Below are 18,174 nucleotides of genomic sequence, written 5' to 3'. Positions count from 1 at the left end.
GTGCAGGTGACACGTAAAAGCACCCACTACACTCTCTGAGTGGTTGGCGTTAGGAAGGGCATCCAGCTGTAGAAACTCTGCCAAATCAGACTGGAGCCTGGTGTTGCCATCCGGTTTCACCAGTCCTCAGTCAAATCGTCCAACCCATGCTAGCATGGAAAGCGGACGTTAAACGATGATGATGATGATGATATATATGTAGGTTTGTATTTCTTTGTCTTCACATGCAGTGATAGTTGTAAATGATTATCACCCATACAAGCAGTGCCATTTATTTCCAATATTTTACAAAAACATGTTTGGTCATGGGGGAATAGATAAGGGTTGGTGACAGAAAGGGCATCAGGCAGTAGAAAATATACTTCAATAAAACTCTGACCAATGCAAGTATGGGAAAGTGGGTGTTAAATGATGACGAAAATGACTTCTTCAAGCTTCCAGGGACAAACAATTTGTTGAGGTAGATTTTCTATAGCTGGATGACCACCCTGTTGCCAAAACTCACCTGTTTCCAAGCAAAGTAATACTTTACTACGGCTAGACATGTTTTTCATAGAAGAATGGAAACAATCAACTCTCCCAGTATGATGGTAATTCTCATTTACAACTATCATGTGATGTTACAACAAGGAGGTATGCAGACGCCCAAAACATACATAAATTTAATATACAAGATGGATTGAAAGTCAAGCGCTCAAACAGTTTTTATATATAATAAATGAATTTTAATCTTGGTGCATAACTTATGGGCCCCCTCTGTGTATACATACATGACAGGCTTCTTTCAGTTTAGATGTACCAAATCCATTCACAAGGATTTGGTTGGCCAGGGTCTATAGCAGATGACAGCTGCCCAAGGTGCTGAGCCGGATACTGTATGGTTGGGAAGCAAACTTTTTAACCACAGCCATGCTTTGGGAAAGAAAATAGGAACATAAAAGAACTCACTATTTATTCAAGTGTTGCTTCATCATTGCAAACTTCTGCATCTCATTAATTACAGCTATCACCTCTCCTGCAGTGTCGACACGCTGCACAGAGTCAACTTGGCGGACAATTTCAAAAATCTGTAAAGAAACAGTTGGAGAAGCAATGGATAAAAGGTAGAAGAGAAATGATGTGCGTGACAAAATACAGAAAATGAGAGAAAAAATAAGAATAATTTCTCAGCTCCTCCAGAATGATTTGAGCTGAAAAGCGAAAGCAAATATAACAATTATTAGCAGTATTTTGCCTGTCTTCATGCCCTTTGATCAAACTCCACCAAGGTCAATTTTGCCTTTCATCCTTTCAGGGTTGATAAATCAAGTACCAGTGAAACACGAGGTCAATGTAATTGACTAGTACCCCTCCCCACAAATTTCAGGCCTTGTGCCTTTAGTAGAAAAGATTATTATTATTGTTGTTGTATTTGGGGATGGTCATATTGCCAGTTTAGCCAATAAAAACACACGCACTGTATATTTGGTGTTAATTTGCTTCAGCATTATATTACATTAATCCTATTTCGGCCAGAGTTCTTTCGTCACACTTCTGTGACCTCATCAGTGGTTCTTTGCTTTCTTCTTTCTTAAGAAAGTGTGACGAAAGAACTCTGGCCGAAATAGGATTAATGTAATGTAATATAAAGCTGAAGCAAATTAACACCAAATATACAGTGCATGTGTTTTTATTGGCTAAACTGGCAATATGACCATCCCCAAATACAACAACATCTTCTTCAACGCATGATTTCACATTGCAAATCTTGCAAAACAAATATATAAATTATTATTATTATTTATGCTGAAAGTTCAAATCCTACCAAAATCAACTTTGATTTTTATATTTTTGGTGTTGATGGCACAAACTTCTCCCTTCAAAACTGCTGGTCTTGTACCAAGAGGAGAAAGCATCTTTATTAAGGCAGAGAAATGGTAAAATTATTAGCATGTAGGATAAAATGCTTAACAGTATTTCTTCGGGATCTTTAACATTCTGAAATCTGCTGTGTACAATTTTGCCTGTCATCTTTTTAATGGTCAAATAACTGATTAACCTGCTTCTCTTAAAATTGCTGGCTTTGTACCAAAAATTGAAACAATTGGTGGGGAGCTAGCAGAATTGTTAGCACGTCAAGTAACATGCTTAGCAACAATTTGTCCATCTTCACATTCTGAGTTTAAATTCTGCTGAAGTCAACTTTGTATTTCACCTTTTTGGGGTCAATAAGATAAGTACCAGTTGAATACTGGAGTGAATATAATTGACTTACCCAGCTACCATGAAATTGCTGGCCTTGTGCCAAAATTTGAGGTCATTATTACTATTATTATTATTACCTGTTTCATGCCAGGAATTTTCTTGAATTTCGTTATCACAACAGCAAACACTGGCATACAGAACGTATTTTTATGTAGTGGTTGTTCTTCAATTTCAATACGATGGAATCGGATTGGGAATTCCCTGCAAAAAAACATAAACAAAAGGAAATTACTCAAGCTGCTGCTACCACAACCACCATTATTATAATCATCCTCATCACTATCATTTCACAGCTATTTTTCCATGTCTGTACAGGTTAAGGTCTTCTCTAGCCAATTACCTTATTACTTGTTTCCCTCCTGTCATATCCTTCTTCAGATTCATCTCCTTAAAAGCAGTCTTCGTCATGTCTCTCTTGTTCCTCCTCTTGCTCAGGTACCTTCCACTTGAATTGCTTGATGCCTCTTTACTCAGTTGTAAACCTCTATACACAACGATATCAGTGCAATCATCTCTCTTCATTTCTCCATTCCCACTACATTTGATTCCTCTTTATATTCAGCTTATGTCTGCTCTGTCAATCACACACACTAACATTACACATCCAGTGGAGGATACTTGTCTATTTTCTGTCATGCCTTCACACATAATAGCAAAATGGAGGGGCATTCAAAGACCTAATTTTGTGACCAGACAACAACAAATGTCAGACACAAACATTCAATCTGTTCCTCACTCAGAGAGAGAGATGATTCCTTTTGCTACAAGCAGAAGAAATCTCCTTTATAATTCTCTATCAGACTGAAAAAATATCCAGGGCATAGCTGTAGTAGACCACATTCAATTATTCTACTTTTACAGCAGTGGTCATTGTTGACAGGGATTACTGAACAGGCTTGTATAGTCATGGTAACTGCTGACTGGAATTATTGACAGTTATAAGCAGTGGTAATTATTGACTGATGGGGAGGAGTAGTACATTCAATGATGGTAACATCATCATTTTATATGTATAAGTACAACAACAACAACAACGCCCTTATATAAGTATAAGCTATATGAAATATATACCAGTACTGATTTTAATAAATAATTCATGGGAGGTGGAGCAGGGCACATTATCTGTGCAGTTCCTTCCAAACTGGTGAGATTGATGTAGCCAGTGTCCAGCCTAAACATCTGCAGGAAAAATATTGATCAGGAACTTCCAAGAGAGTGAACTATACTAAAGGTCCCCAAGGTGTCTGGTGGTAGTGGTGTTAAAGTGGGGTGGTGTGTTAGCTTGATGAGCCATTATAAAGATTTGATGCAACATAAACACAAGTTGTAATACTTACATCTCTGAACTGAACTTCAATAGTTTCCGAAGGATGTGTTCTTGCAACAGAGTTATAATCAGGTAGCGAGCACCAAGACGCATCGTACGAGAGATCTGAGAAAGTGCTTTATCAACATTTTCTATAACTTCTTCACTTTCATTGACCAATAGAGCATCCAGTGTCCCTTTATCAATGACAACACTGAACTCTCCATCAGTAAAATCCATCTAAAGTAAAAAAGATTGTGAGGAAAGGGAGAGGAAATAAGAATCAAATACTGTTGATGTCATAAACATTTAGAAACACCAAGACTGTGAAATAATTTTTTTTTTTTTGGAACATTGAATTTTGAAGAAGATAAATTTATAAATAATAATGTTTACACTATTTTTTATAACTTTATCTGCTTTGAGACACACTATTCTAAAAAAGAATCAATATGTCACAGTTATTCATCATCATCGTTTAACGTCCACTTTCCATGCTAGCATGGGTTGGACGATTTGACTGAGGACTGGTGAAACCGGATGGCAACACCAGCCTCCAATCTGATTTGGCAGAGTTTCTACAGCTGGATGCCCTTCCTTTCGCCAACCACTAAGAGAGTGTAGTGGGTGCTTATCATTATTATTGCAAATTTCGATCAGGAGAATCATTGGTGTGTTGGCTAAAATATCTAGGTATGTGGTAGCTCTTCCAGTTCATTTCATTCTTGTTTTAAATTCTGTAGCATTTCATCCTTCAATGACTGATAAAAGAAAGGGTGGGCTATGTAATTTTATGGAAGCAAGCCGGCAGAATCATTAGTGCACCAGACAGAATGCTAAGCAGCATCTCTTCTAGCTCTTTACATGCTATGTTCCAATTCTGCTGAAGTTATTTTGTTTCAGGATGATGAATGAAACACCTATGTTTCCAGAGGAGAATTATTCACACCACAAAGATGCTCCCCATGAGATGCATAAATCATCAGCCACTAAGGGACATGCTCAACTGGTTGTGGTCAAGCAACTGACAAACAAATCTGTGGTATTGAGCAGATTATTGTCATTATACCTGACTTGCCTTTCATCCTTACAGAGTCAATAAAATAAGTACCAGTTGAATTCTTGGGCTGATGTAATCGACTTCCCTCATAACCAAAATTGCTGGCCTTGTATTAAAATTTGAAATCAATATCTTTTGAAAGGTGACAAGCTGGCAGAATCAAATGTAAAGATGGACAAAATGCTGCTAAGAATTTTGTCCATCTTTACATTCTGAGTTCAAATTCTGCCATAGTTGACTTTGCCTTTCATCCTTTCAGGGTTGATGAAATAAGTAGCGCTTGTGCCTATAGTAGAAAGGATTATTATTATTATTATTATTATTATTCAGTAGTTTTATTTTTATAACGTGCTTTCACTTTACCGAGCGCAGCTCTGTGCGCCTTGGGTATGTGCTGTGGTTTGCTGCGATGCTCTTATGGTTACTGTATTGAAAGTGTTTTGCGTAGGATGTGTGCAGTGCCCAGTAGTGCAATTTTCTGTATGTTATATATATTTGTAAGTCCTGGTGTTTTTGTTATGTATTTGTCTGAATATTATTATTATTATTAAGGTGGTGAGCAGGAAAAATCATTACTGCACTGGACAAAATGCTTAACAGCATTTCTTCTGGCTTATTTATCTGAGTACAAATGCTGTTGAGGTTGGCTTTGCTTTGTATCTTTTGGGGTTGCCAATATAAGTATCAGTTGAGCAATAGGGTCGATGTAATCAACTAACTTTCTCTCACAAAATTTCAAGCCCTGTGCCAGTAGTAAAAACAACAATTATTATTATTAGTCAAATTATAGAGTACTGGATCAATCAAAACATTTTGTGGTATTTAGTTTAGATCCTTTATGTTCTGAGTTCAAATACAACTGGAATCAACTTTACTTCTCATTCGACAGAGGTTGATAAAATAAAATATCAGTCAAGTGATTAGGACAGTGAATGGTATAATCAGTAAAGTACTAGACATAAAATTTATAGTAGCATTTTTTTAATGTTGCTTTAGATCTGGAGTTCAAAATCTCATCAGAGCCAATTTTTCATTCATCAAGTCAGAATGCAGATGACAGACAGGCCATTAATAAGGGGTATCAACATGATTTTTTTTTATTTACCTTGCTATAAACAGCAGCCAAATCTCCCTTATATTAACACTCTTCAGTTAAATCAAGTTACCTTGATTTGTATCTCTCTTCCTGCTCTTCCATCAGGCTGGGTAACTATGTATCTTCTTTACTGCAGCACACCTGTTTTTGTCTTTATTCTCTCTCTCCCTGGCTAGGTAACCATGTACCTCCCTTACAGCAAGACACTTGTTTCTGTCGCTGTCTCACTATAAGTTTTCATCATCTGACACAAGATCACCTCCTCCAATGCTCCCTCCCCTCTCAAAGGATCTTTGTCTTGCAAGTTACTTGGTAACCCTGCTAGTGCTGGTGCCACTTAAAAAGCATCCAGTCCACACTGTAAAGTGGTTGGCATTTGGAAGGGCATCCAGCTGTAAAAACTATACCAAAATTGACTTCACATGTGCTTGTGCCACTTAAAATGCAGCCAGTCCACTTTGCTGGGTGGTTGGTATTAGGAAGGACATCCAGCTGTAAAAAACCCACCAAAACAGCCTGGCCAGCTCCTATCAAACAGTCCAACCCATGCTAGCATGGAAGGCGGATGTTAAATGATGATGATGATAACTTGTCTAAATGAAATAGGTGAAAAATAATGTGAATAAATAAGCATTACATTTGACATAGTAATTTGAATGTTAAAGGGTTAATACTACTGTCGATAAGAAAAAGTTGCTTTCCTTGAAGTGGGAGCCAACCTATTGCAAAGTTAACTTCCCAGTTATTGTTGAAATCTATTTACAGCTGAGTAGAGTGCAGTAACGTGAAAGGAAGAGTTTTGCTCAAGAATACAATACATCATCTGGCCCAGGAACTGAAACTATGATCTTACGACTGTAAGTGCAACACCTTTACTGTTCGGCCATGTACCTTCAGTAAAACTAAAAGAATACAGGTGTGTGTGTGTGTGCTGAAAAGTTCCTGGCTTTGGATAAAAAAAAATATAGGAGGATCAGTTAGTTAACTATAATTTTATTCAACATATTCCCCTTTCAGATTCACTTTTATTGAAGCAGTTCTTCAGTTTTTTTTAAGCCCTGTAAAAGAACTTGGGAAGGTTGGGCCTCCAACCAGGCCTTTCACAATATCCTTAAAACTAGGAACTTTTCAACACCTCTTCATATACAATGATTGTTTCCTTTAGACAAGATAGAGATGCAAATCAAAGTCACTCGATGTAACTGTAGAATGTTAATATAAGGGAGATTTGGTTGCTATTTATAGCAAAATGAATATTAAAAAATCATGTTGATACCCCTTATTAATGGCTTGAATATGTTATGTCAATTCTGACTTGGTTAACACATGGCCACTGCCATCTCTAATTCATACTCACCAACAACAGAAACATGTCTGAAAGAATTAAAAGATAATTTGATGATGATGTTGATGTGCTACATTCAAGATATCTAAAAGAAAAAGGGACAAATATAGCTATAAGGAAAACATTTTCACTTTGTTACTATTTTCATTTTACTGTCAGACACTTTGGTCAAATGTTTTTCTAATATGGCCTCAGATTAGCTAAAAACCTTGTGTTGATTTTAGAAGGTAACTGCATGGGAGCCTGTGAAAGGGCCATATTCTTTTCCTTTTTTTGATAGATATAATCTGTTGCCATTTTAGCAAAATCACATAAAAAGTACCCAGTACACTGTAAAGCGGTTGGTGCTAAGAAGGGCATCTAGCAGTAGAAACCATGGCAATGCAGAGATTGATGCTTGGCGAGGTCCTCTAGCTTACCAGTTCTTGTTTAACTAATTCTTGCCAGTATGGAAAATGGCCTCACTGATCTAACTCACCTAACCCTTGGGTATCCATCTGAGTATAAATAATTCATTTCCTCCCACCAGCCTCAGAAGCTCTGAGGTGACAGGAAAGGCATCTGGCTGTAGAAAATCTGCCTGATTCAAGCAAGCATGGAATATTGAATGTTAAAACAATAACACTGAAAAGTGATCATAGGGTCACACTCACTCCCCTTCTTCCTCTAAGCATTCCCACCTCAAAATCCCAATAAAATACTGAGGTGTTATATCAGTGGTGATTTGGGAGAGAGATGTAAGAGTGTTGGATAGATTGTCTAATAGTATTCTTTCTTCATTCTGAGTTTAAATACTTTGAGGTTGACCTCACCTTTCTTCCTTTGGCTGTGCTGGTGAGACAATAAACAAAGTACCAGTCATGCACTGATGCTAATTCTTCCCATTGTTTCTCTGTCTTCCTCTCTCTTTTCAGAAATTATTGGTTGTAGTCAGACATGGATAATGATGATCTCTGTGACACTTTGGGCAAGTTTCTTCTATTGTAGCTCCAGGCTAACCAAAACCTTGTGAGTGGATTTGGTAGATGGAAGCTATATGTGTGTGTGTAATAAGTGCCTGTACTGGTACCATGTTAAAAGCACTCCACATGCTCTGTAAAGCAGTTGGCATTAGGAAGAGCATCCAGCCAAATCAGACAGGAACCTAGTGCAGCTTGCCAGCTCTGGTCAAACTGTCCAACCCATGCCAGCATGGAAAACAGACAATAAAGGATGATGATGATGATGATGATGATTCATACACACACACACACATAAATACAAACATACATATATATATGTGTGTATAAGCATGAACATGGAGGTGTGTGTGTGTGTGTGCATGCTACTGTTTCCTTGTCTTGATATGATATGATAGTTGTAAATGAGTGTCGCATTTAAACAAGCAGTGTTCTTTGGTTCCAGTTTACATGGGGTAACATTAACTTACTTGGAAATGGATGATGGTAGGTGACAGGAAAGGCATCTGGCTGTAGAAAATCTGCCTCAACAAATTCTGCCTGATCCATGCAAGCATGGAATATTGAATGTTAAAACAATAAATAATGATGATGATGATGAACTGGGTTGAAGATTTGGTTGGACAAGAAAAAGTAGGATGAAATCTTACCTCAGTAACATCCATTTTAAGAAATTTCATTTCAGGACGGTGTGTTTGATTTTTGTCGAGCATTTGTTTGATAACAACAGAGCTGGTATCAATGTTTATTATCCGTTTAAAACCTGCATCAAACATGTCTGCACTTAGCTGTGAGTTACCACAACCTACCATTAACACTTTATCTGTGGTTTTCACATACTTGCACAATACTGAGCAGAGGTCAGTGAATTCCCCATACCTTTTGGAAAGACAAGAAAACAAAATTAGATGCAAGGAGATTCTTAAGAATATCAAAAGGAACATAATACAATCCCATTTTAGAATGAATTTATGTCTTATAGAAAAGAGCAACCATCTCCTAACAATTATGGCATATCAATCTGAAGTTTTTCACAGTATTATTAGAATCAACTAACTGCTTACTCTAGTGTCTGTACGTGGGGTTAATTTCATATCTATCTTCTCTCAGTCATTAGACTGTGGCCATGCTGGGGCACATCCTTGAAGAATTTTTTAGTTGAATGAATTAACCCCTAGTACTAATTTTTTAAAGCTTGCCTTTATTCCAATTAAAGAAACAATAAAGAATCTAGTATAATTACTTAGTCATTTATGTTCCGGTGCCGGGAATCGAACCAGGGCCACCTGGGTGAAAGCCATGTACTTAATCATTATTAAGCTCGTGTTTGAAACTTAACCCTTTAGTATTCAAATTTTTCTGTCAAATGTAAAGCTTATTTATTCACATTGTTTTGAGTTAATTAGGTTTTATCTCGTAGCTTTAAGAGTATTATAATGTGACTGTTGCATATTTAGAATGACATTGTAGGGTAGGTTTGAGAGATGAGATATGGTTGGTTTGAACATAAAACAGATAAGATATTTGGATTGGATATGGCTAGTTTAAATACTAAAGGGTTAAATTAACATGAAAATTTGATGGAAGCTTTTAATTTAGATCACTTCAAAACAGGAAGTTTGTATCATGGAACCAGGTACAGTTTCAGACAGACTGAAAAGGTTAAACAAATATCAGGATTAGTTTTCTTACCATTCAAAAGGTTTCAGACCACGAGTTTTGAAAAATCGGTCCCAGTAGGCATTGGATCGGAAGTCTCGAGTATGATGGGGAAGTAAGTCCATTATAATAAATTAAACTGATTTCAGATGAGGACTTAAATTACTGAAAGAAGAGAGAAAATATAGTAGAAGACCAACATGGTAGATATCAAATTTTTATCAGAATATAATCACAGCAGTCTATATCTTTATAACAACTACACAGAGATAGATTTATTATCCTTCAGAAATTAGATACTGGCTTTAGATTGTTTTGGTCATCAGGCCATGTTGGCCAAGATTAAATGCATGTCTCTATATGGAGAGAAAGAGATGGGGAGACATATTAGCAAAGTGTTAAAAAAAGTAAAACTTAAATATATCAGCTTTTATGTTTGTATTTTCAAGGCTGATAAGTTGAAAAGGGGCATACACACATGCAAAAATGAAATATTCAATGGGTCTCATTATTGACTGATGCTATACTGGGGCAAAACCATAAAAACCATTGATAATAAAGAAGCACTCTAGTGAGGCATGAAATCATGACCTTTGGTTTACAAAAACTCTGCTTTAACTGCTGATCTTATAAATGGATATATATGGGTATGGTGATGCAAACAGGGAAAATAGAACTCAAAATATGAGTATATGTATATTTTTATTAATATTAAGCAGAAGCAACAGAGTGACTCAAGGGCTGAGAGTTTTATGCATTGGCATTTATCAAACTTATATCACACACACGTGTTGATTATTACAAGAGAAAGAGTGCTTTCAATACATGGTGTAGAGTATAGTTATGTTTGATTAAGTGATACCTTCTGTTTCATGTTTGACCATGATTAATCAGGTCTCTCTCTGTATACAAACATATACAAACACACACTGCAACATAGAGTCATGGTGGTCATTCCTATTATGCACAGTTATAGTTAGTTGATTTTAGTTTATATCTATATCTATCTATCTATCTTATCATGTATATTTAACAGTATATTTATAACCTGGTCACTGATACTGTTTGACCAATCTGCAAAAATTGGACTAAAGAAAAGTATGTGGATTATCTCCTCTTAGCAATAGTGAAAGTATAAAAGGTAAGTAAACACATGGTTAGTCTTGAAACAAAGCTTGAAAGGATTTAAACTAAGTGTATTATATAGCAGGATTACTGCAGTAATATAGTTTATCTTATATTATAGTCTAGTATCACACCACACTAAACCGACTCTCTTCGTGTTGGACGCCTAATAATTTTGTCTTTCCAGTTTTGTTTTAACACCTTTTTTTTTACTTTCGCAAAATGTCCACCTACAATGACTACAAATCATCTATATGGCTATCAGACCTGCTAGAAATAGCAACCAACTCTCCCTTAACGAATGATAGAGATTTAGGCCACTATCTATCATTGTTTTTAAACAGCTACAAGAAAGATGTATACAAATAAATTATTGAAATAGCTTTTAAACATTTATAAGAAGGTAAGTTAGAGAAAATAATTTAAATGACATTTTCTAATGATTGATATCGGTTCATTAAGGTTGACAAGAAAATAGTTACTTGATCAGCTACAAATAGCAGTTAAATCTCCCAATAAAATGTAAAAGAACTAAAAGTTATGTCAAGCTTAAGCGAAAGTGTAAAAAGAAGAAATATTTTGGTGAAAGCGAATTTCAGGAGCTGCGAAACTAGATTAGCGTCCATCGCACATCATGATTCGACAAACTACTTATAGTAAATGGTATATAAAACGAATTTAGCATTTCTTCTTTTATTACAAACTATATTACTATGGATATAATATCGAAGACTTGATTATTTCCGACTGAAAAATAAAATTTCCTTAACGACTCTGCCACATATTTAGAGTCAATTTAAATTAGTATTTAATACCAATGTAACAAATGCTTTGCTAAAATATTTAAGCTTATTTTAGGTAACAGAAAAAAAAAAAGAAGCCCTACTAAGAATAAATAAAAATAATAATTATAATGATAATAGACAAAATAAATTTCAGCAGTTAATTCACAAATAATTTAAGTTGAGGATAATGTTTGATTTTATAAGAGATCGCTATCTCCGAATTTCGGGTTTAGCTTGCTACAATACATGTTCGTAAAGGCGGTTTACGGTAAATAATATTGGATTAGATCAAGATTCAATAGAATGCAAATGAATATATATATATATATATATATATATATAGCTGTATATGTATGTATATTTAACCTTAAAGGGTTGACATGTCCCACCATGGGTCAGCTTCTCCAGTAACGTTTGTTCTTTAATTTTAATTTAGAGAAGAGTTACACGTGCATGTTGACAATGAAGGGAGATAAACAACAATTTACAACTAGTAACTTGCTGGTGATTTCCCCTTTGATTGCTAGCTTCAGACTAGGAGGAGTTCCGTTACATCGTTACATCCGACGGAAGGATCCTGACAAACCAGGTGATTGAACGATTAATCAAGTATTCGAGTAGTTAATTGGTTAGCTAAATGACAAATAATAGCTGTTACAAATTTAGGTACAAGGGAAACAATTATGAGGGAATTAGTTACTCAATCGATGCTATCGAACCCGTCAACCCCGAAGGGATGAAAAGATTTGAATCCATAACGTAAAAAGCCGGGTAAAATAGCACAAGCCAAAGCATATTTTTCAGACGCTGTAACTCTGTACGTGCCTTTCTGATTTGCAAAACTGTTCCTCGGTTTCAAATCAATAATCGTAAAAAGTAAATTCCAAAACGAAATACGTTTCTATTAAAATGACTTGTTTATCAGTGTTGTTCCTGTTATTTAGTTCCAGATGAGCCATAATCTTGACGTTTTGTAAAAGATAATATACCCATGACCATCATACACTGCATTTAATATATCTTTACTTATCTTTTCAAAGTTTTTAGAGTATGATTGCAGGGAGATTTTTGCGATATTTCTAACTCTTCGAGTGAGGATATAAAGGATCTTTCGTTGACTCGAGCAGTGTGTGACTATTATTTCTAGTAAAAAGGGTGTCTGTGCAAAGGCTCTCTAGTGACTACAGAAGAAATATTTTAATCTTTCGGTTATTAGTTTTTTTAGTACCAAGCTGGTCTCTTCTCTTTAGTTGCCATATTTGTAAAGACATACGATGTCAATGGATTTCAGTTAATTTTGAAAATAATCGAAGATTGGGAGAAGTTAAATAAAATAACAATTACATCGTGAAAAACCATTTTAGACATTAAAAACAGGCCGCCGTGGAACGACGAAAAATTTCTACTTTTACTTTGTAGTAGCTGAATACAAAAGAAGGGGTAGTATTCATAGCCAGTTCGGTGTTCTCTGAGACTGGGGAGATCGACACAATTAATGTTCGAATACACCACTTATAGTCAACACTTGCGGGAAAGACATGAGTTATGGGAATTCCAGTGGGGCGGTGTTCTGGGAAAGAAAGGATAGGTATAAGGATAAGTGCGGGATCCGGTGGGGATTGAACAAGTGAGAAGGAGAAACGAGTAGGGCAGGAATATTTGAGTGATAATCTAAGTCCAGTCAACTCTGAGGAGCAGCGACCATTATAGAAACAGTAGAAACATTTGAGGGAGGAGGCAGCATACGTCTGGGCCGGAGGCTGGAATATGTCCTTGAGTGACTTCATGCCAATCGGTCTGGTAGCCTTTTCTGGATGCGATTTAGGATGTCTGTAAAGGCCTCTGTCCTTCGGAGTTGGCTGGTCTTGTGTCTTCTCCTTCTCTCGTTACTCTTGTTGTTCACCCCACCAAGCACCACACTGATCACTTATCCGAGTCCTTTCTCCTTGGAATATCACCTCTCTGAAAAATCGTCGCCACTCATGTCATCCCTGTAGATGTCGCCTCGCAATAGTTTAAACAGAATATTAACAGCATCGAAACTAACAGGTCACGAAGTACCTACAAAGTTCACGGGAATTATTCCTTCCTTTATATCCAAAAACAACAACTACAATAACAGGCATCAGCCCTCCATTGAGGGCATTACCCCAGTTTCGGAGTGTCAATAATAGTTGGAGACTGAAGCACCTTCTGGCCGTGAAGAGAAAGGATAGAAGCTGAAATGTGGTCATAGCAATTTAAGGATGTGCTTTCGCCAGAAATTCTTGATGATATTGAGGTCCTAAATTTGGGGCGATTTTGAGGGCTCTGGTTGCGTGCTGCTCATGTTTAAGGGAAGTGAGATGTAATGATGTTTACTCGGTATGAGTAGTGCCTGTGTTTGCTTGCTGTTCAAGAGACAATACAGGTAAATCCTCATTAGAAGATGCTTTCAAAGTCGCCGTCAATGATGTTAGTACGAGTTTAACGTATAATGTCTAATTTGCATATGGTTACATGGTTAAAGATAGCTAGGAAAGAACAAAGGGTTGTATCATTATTATTTTCAAATTTTGGCGCAAGGCCATCAAGTTCGGGGGTGGGGTTAAGTCGATTACATCGATCCCAATGCCCAACTGATACTTAATTTATTGACTCTGAAAGGATGAAAGGCAAAGTCGATCTTGGCTGAATTTGAACTCAGAACGTAAGGACGGACGAAATGCCACTAAGCATTTTGTTTGGCGTGCTAACGATTCTGTCAGTTCATTGCCTTTAGTCGAAAGAAAATATTAATTTTATCAAAGGCGGTAGTTCGGCAGAATCGTTAACGCTTCGGACAAAATGTTTTGCATGAATTTTTCTGGCTCTTTATGTGCTGAGTTTAAATCTCCACATTTTACTTCTCGATTTTACTTGTTGCGGTTATTTCTGTAAGAGTGGGCAGCAACCTGTTGCCAACTGTTGCCAAAAATATCACACGGTCTCCTTCCACGATAATTAATACCAAAGCACTAATCTCAAAATCCACGCTGTCTCCAAAAGAGTAATTTTCTGAGCATGTTCTACCCTCAGGTCAATCCCAATTTCTCAAGCCTGGTTGTTCGTGCTCCCAATGCCCCTACAGCTACTGGGATGATAGTTACTCTCTCCATTGCCCACATTCGCACAATTTCATCTTTTAGTAGTTTGTATTTTTCATTCATTTCCAGCTCTTTATCACCCATGCGTGCGTCCCAAGTTATGGCAATATCTATGATTTTTAAGGCGGCGAGCTGGCAGAAACGGTTAGCACGCCGGGCGAAATGCTTAGCGGTATTTCGTCTGCCACTGCGTTCTGAGTTCAAATTCCGCCGAGGTCGACTTTGCCTTTCATCCTTTCGGGGTCGATAAATTAAGTACCAGTTACGCACTGGGTCGATATAATCGACTTAATCCGTTTGTCTGTCCTTGTTTGTCCCCTCTGTGTGTAGCCCCTTGTTGGCAGTAAAGAAATAGGTATTTCGTCTGTCTTTACGTTCTGAGTTCAAATTCCGCCGAGGTCGACTTTGCCTTTCATCCTTTCGGGGGCGATAAATTGAGTAGCAGTTGCGATCTAATCGACTGGCTCTTTCCTCCAAAATTTCAAGCCTTGTGCCTAGAGTAGAAAAGAATATCTATGATTTTTGTTTCCTTCTTTCTTTTATTCATTACAACAACGTCTGGTCTCTGAGCGTCAATCACTGAGTCATACTGGATTGTAAAATCACATAAAATCAGTCATTGTTCTCGGTGGTGCCTTTTGGCTTATGTTCGTACCATTTCCGTATTCTTTCAAGACTATACTTCTTACACAATCTCCAGTGAACAAACTTAACCACTTATCGTGCTTTCATCATCATCATCATCATCATCATCATCATCATCATCATTTCGTTTTATTTTCTTTTGTTATTAAAATTTGATGAGCGTTTAAATGTTCTAATTGCTACTTAGATTTTAATTAATGTTGAATATTAGAAAGTCTTTGGTTCTAAACATTATAGATTTAATCACACACCTGGAACAATAATACAAAAGATCAAATAAATTGGAAATTTACCGTGAGACGCGCCACTGCTTTGAATAGTTGTCCAGCTGGTTTATGGAGAAGAGGGATGTGCCTTTCAGAACCATATTGTCTTGCTTTTTCTCGATACAGTTAACACTTTTAATGGGCTTCACTGTAAGAGTGAGAGGGAGAGGGAGAGAGTGAGTGAATGAGAAAGAGGGAAAGAAAGAAAGAGAGAGAGAAAAAGAGTTGATTGAGCGAGATAGAATGAGAGAGAGAGGCGGGAGAAAGTGTGAGAGAGAGCGAGAGAGAGAGAACGAGAACAAAGGAGAAAGAGAGATAGTGAGAGAGAGAGAGACAGTGTGAGAGAGAGAGAGAGAGAGCCAAAGAGGAGCGAGTGCGAGAAAGAGGCGAGCAAGACGGAGAGTGAGAGAGAGAGAGTGTGTGAGAAAGAGGGAGAAAGAGAGAGAGAGAGAGGTGAGAGAGGAAGGAAGAGAGAGAGAGACACAATGAAAGAAAGTGAAAGCGAGTGAGATAGAGTAAGAGACAGAGAGAGAAAGAGAGAGAGAGAGAGAGCGTGTGTGTATAAGAGAGGGGAGAGAGAGGAGACGAGCGTAACAAAACAGAAAGTGAGAGAGAAAGCTTGAAGGGAAAGGGAGAGAGGGCAGAGAGAGTGTGTGTATGTGTGTGTGAGAGAGAGAGAGTGTGTGTGTGTATGTGTGCTTGTGCGTGCGCGTGTGTGCGAAAGAGAGGGAGCGTTTGTAAAAGACAAGATATGTGTGTTTTGTGTTGACAGTAATATTTTGTTATAAGTTTTGGCACCAGGCCAGCAATTTTAGGGAGAAGGAGTTAATCCATTTCGCAGATCTCAGTACTTGACTGATATTTCATTTTATCGAACTTGAAAGAATGAAAGGTAAAGGTGAACTCGGCGGGAATTTGAATTCAGAACGTAAAGCATTTTGTCCGACGTGCTTAACGATCCAACCAGCTTGCCACTTTTGGGTTGGTAGTGACATAGAACAACGGATCCTAACCCTGGTTCCATAGATACCTGGAGCCCCACATAAGTAATACTACTAAGGATCTGTGATATGAGTTCAAATTTCGCTATAGACTTTTCAAAAGCCTCGTTTCTGGTGGAAAATTCATTTAAATAATGTCTGAGAACCCTTGATAAAGAGTAGGATCGATAAAGCGGTCACTATCGACCCCTTGGGGTCTACGAGCTACCATGCCAGCATGAATGTCCTTTGGGGACTAAACCATTTTTCTGCAGGTGCTTGATAACATCAGGGTGCCAAATTTTGTACATTTTCAAGAGAAGTCGTTATTAGTTACTTTTGAAGTCAGTTTACCCGGAAAGAAACAATGCAGCTATTAATAAAAGGATTGAAATTAATGTATGCAAGATTTCACAGCTCTGACATCACTCCTTCGTAGCCATTTACGAATTTTTCCGTCCATCCTCGTATGTGGTTATTCAAGCGAGCGATAAACAGTGAAACGATTTGGAGTATTGAAGGTGCTGAATTATAAGCGAACTGAATCGGAGAGAGCGTAGTAATTTAAAGTTAAAAGACATTACTTTCCAGCCATATATTGATAAAATTACTAGTATTCACCAAACATATTTCATACAAAAAACTCCAATGATACCAATATAATATCACTGAATTCCAGCTGGCAGAATCGTTATCACACCGGGAAAAATGCTTAGCGGCATTTCGCCGAGTTCAACTCTGCCTTTACTCCTTTCGGGATCGATAAAAGAAGTACCATTTGAGCACTGGGGTCGCTATAATCGACATGACTCCTGTCCTGAAATTACTGGTCTTGTGCTAAAATTTGAAACGAATATAATACCATTGAATTTTTATTGTTCTTCATCAATTTTGTTAAGTATTTTCGTTAAATTTCTTTAAATATTTCTTTTCCAAATGCAATACAAATAAAAGAATAAAGAGAATATTGTTTTTAAATCAAGAACATTTTTCTTATCATACTTTTAATTTTAAGTTAGAAATTTGCATGATGGTGGGTGGGGGGTCGATAAGTTATCAATGGTTCCACGAAGGAATTAATAATAAAAGAAGCTTGCCAACCTCTGATAAAGAGTTTCACAGATGAAAAATATTGAGGTAAGGACTGTGTCCTCCAACCAATGTGTTTCACAGTACCTGGCGTCAGATTTCCACAGATCGACGGCCAGTGTATATACATACATACATATACATATATATCGTCGTCGTCGTCGTCGTTTAACGTCCGCTTTCCATGCTAGCATGGGTTGGACGATTTGACTGAGGACTGGTGAAACCAGATGGCTACACCAGGCTCCAATCTGATTTGGCAGTGTTTCTACAGCTGGATGCCCTTCCTAACGCCAACCACTCAGAGAGTGTAGTGGGTGCTTTTACGTGTCACCCGCACGAAGGCCAGTCAGGCGGTACTGGCAACGGCCACGCTCATCTCGCTCGAGAAACCTCATGTGTCACCCGCACAAGAGCCAGTCCAGGGGCACCAGCAACGATCCCGCTCGAAAATCCCACAACAACCCCACACAAGAGCCAGTTCAGGGGC

At 37.5% G+C, this 18,174-nt stretch overlaps 1 protein-coding gene across 2 annotated transcripts in view; it reads right to left on the bottom strand.

Moving 5' to 3' along the window:
• The window catches only part of LOC106867533 (eEF1A lysine and N-terminal methyltransferase), a 35,010-nt gene extending 19,266 nt beyond the window's left edge, over positions 1 to 15,744 (bottom strand). Inside the window, exons 1-6 of one of the 2 annotated variants that reach the window (XM_014912431.2) lie at positions 15,643 to 15,744; positions 9,703 to 9,834; positions 8,661 to 8,889; positions 3,582 to 3,790; positions 2,322 to 2,445; positions 949 to 1,067 (exon numbers count right to left, since the gene is read on the bottom strand). In XM_014912431.2, coding sequence (XP_014767917.1) covers positions 949 to 1,067; positions 2,322 to 2,445; positions 3,582 to 3,790; positions 8,661 to 8,889; positions 9,703 to 9,794 — 773 coding nt within the window. In that variant the 5' untranslated portion in view covers positions 9,795 to 9,834; positions 15,643 to 15,744. Of the gene's footprint in view, positions 1 to 948; positions 1,068 to 2,321; positions 2,446 to 3,581; positions 3,791 to 8,660; positions 8,890 to 9,702; positions 9,835 to 11,945; positions 12,068 to 15,642 lie in introns of those variants that run through there. The other variant, XM_014912430.2, reaches the window with a different exon arrangement.
• Between the last annotated feature and the right edge of the window lie 2,430 nt (positions 15,745 to 18,174).

Source organism: Octopus bimaculoides, chromosome 5 (assembly GCF_001194135.2).
Source record: "Octopus bimaculoides isolate UCB-OBI-ISO-001 chromosome 5, ASM119413v2, whole genome shotgun sequence".
Classification (NCBI taxonomy): Eukaryota; Metazoa; Mollusca; class Cephalopoda; order Octopoda; family Octopodidae; genus Octopus; species Octopus bimaculoides.
Note: the sequence above shows the minus strand (reverse complement) of the source record. Positions and strands in the feature narration are given on the sequence as shown.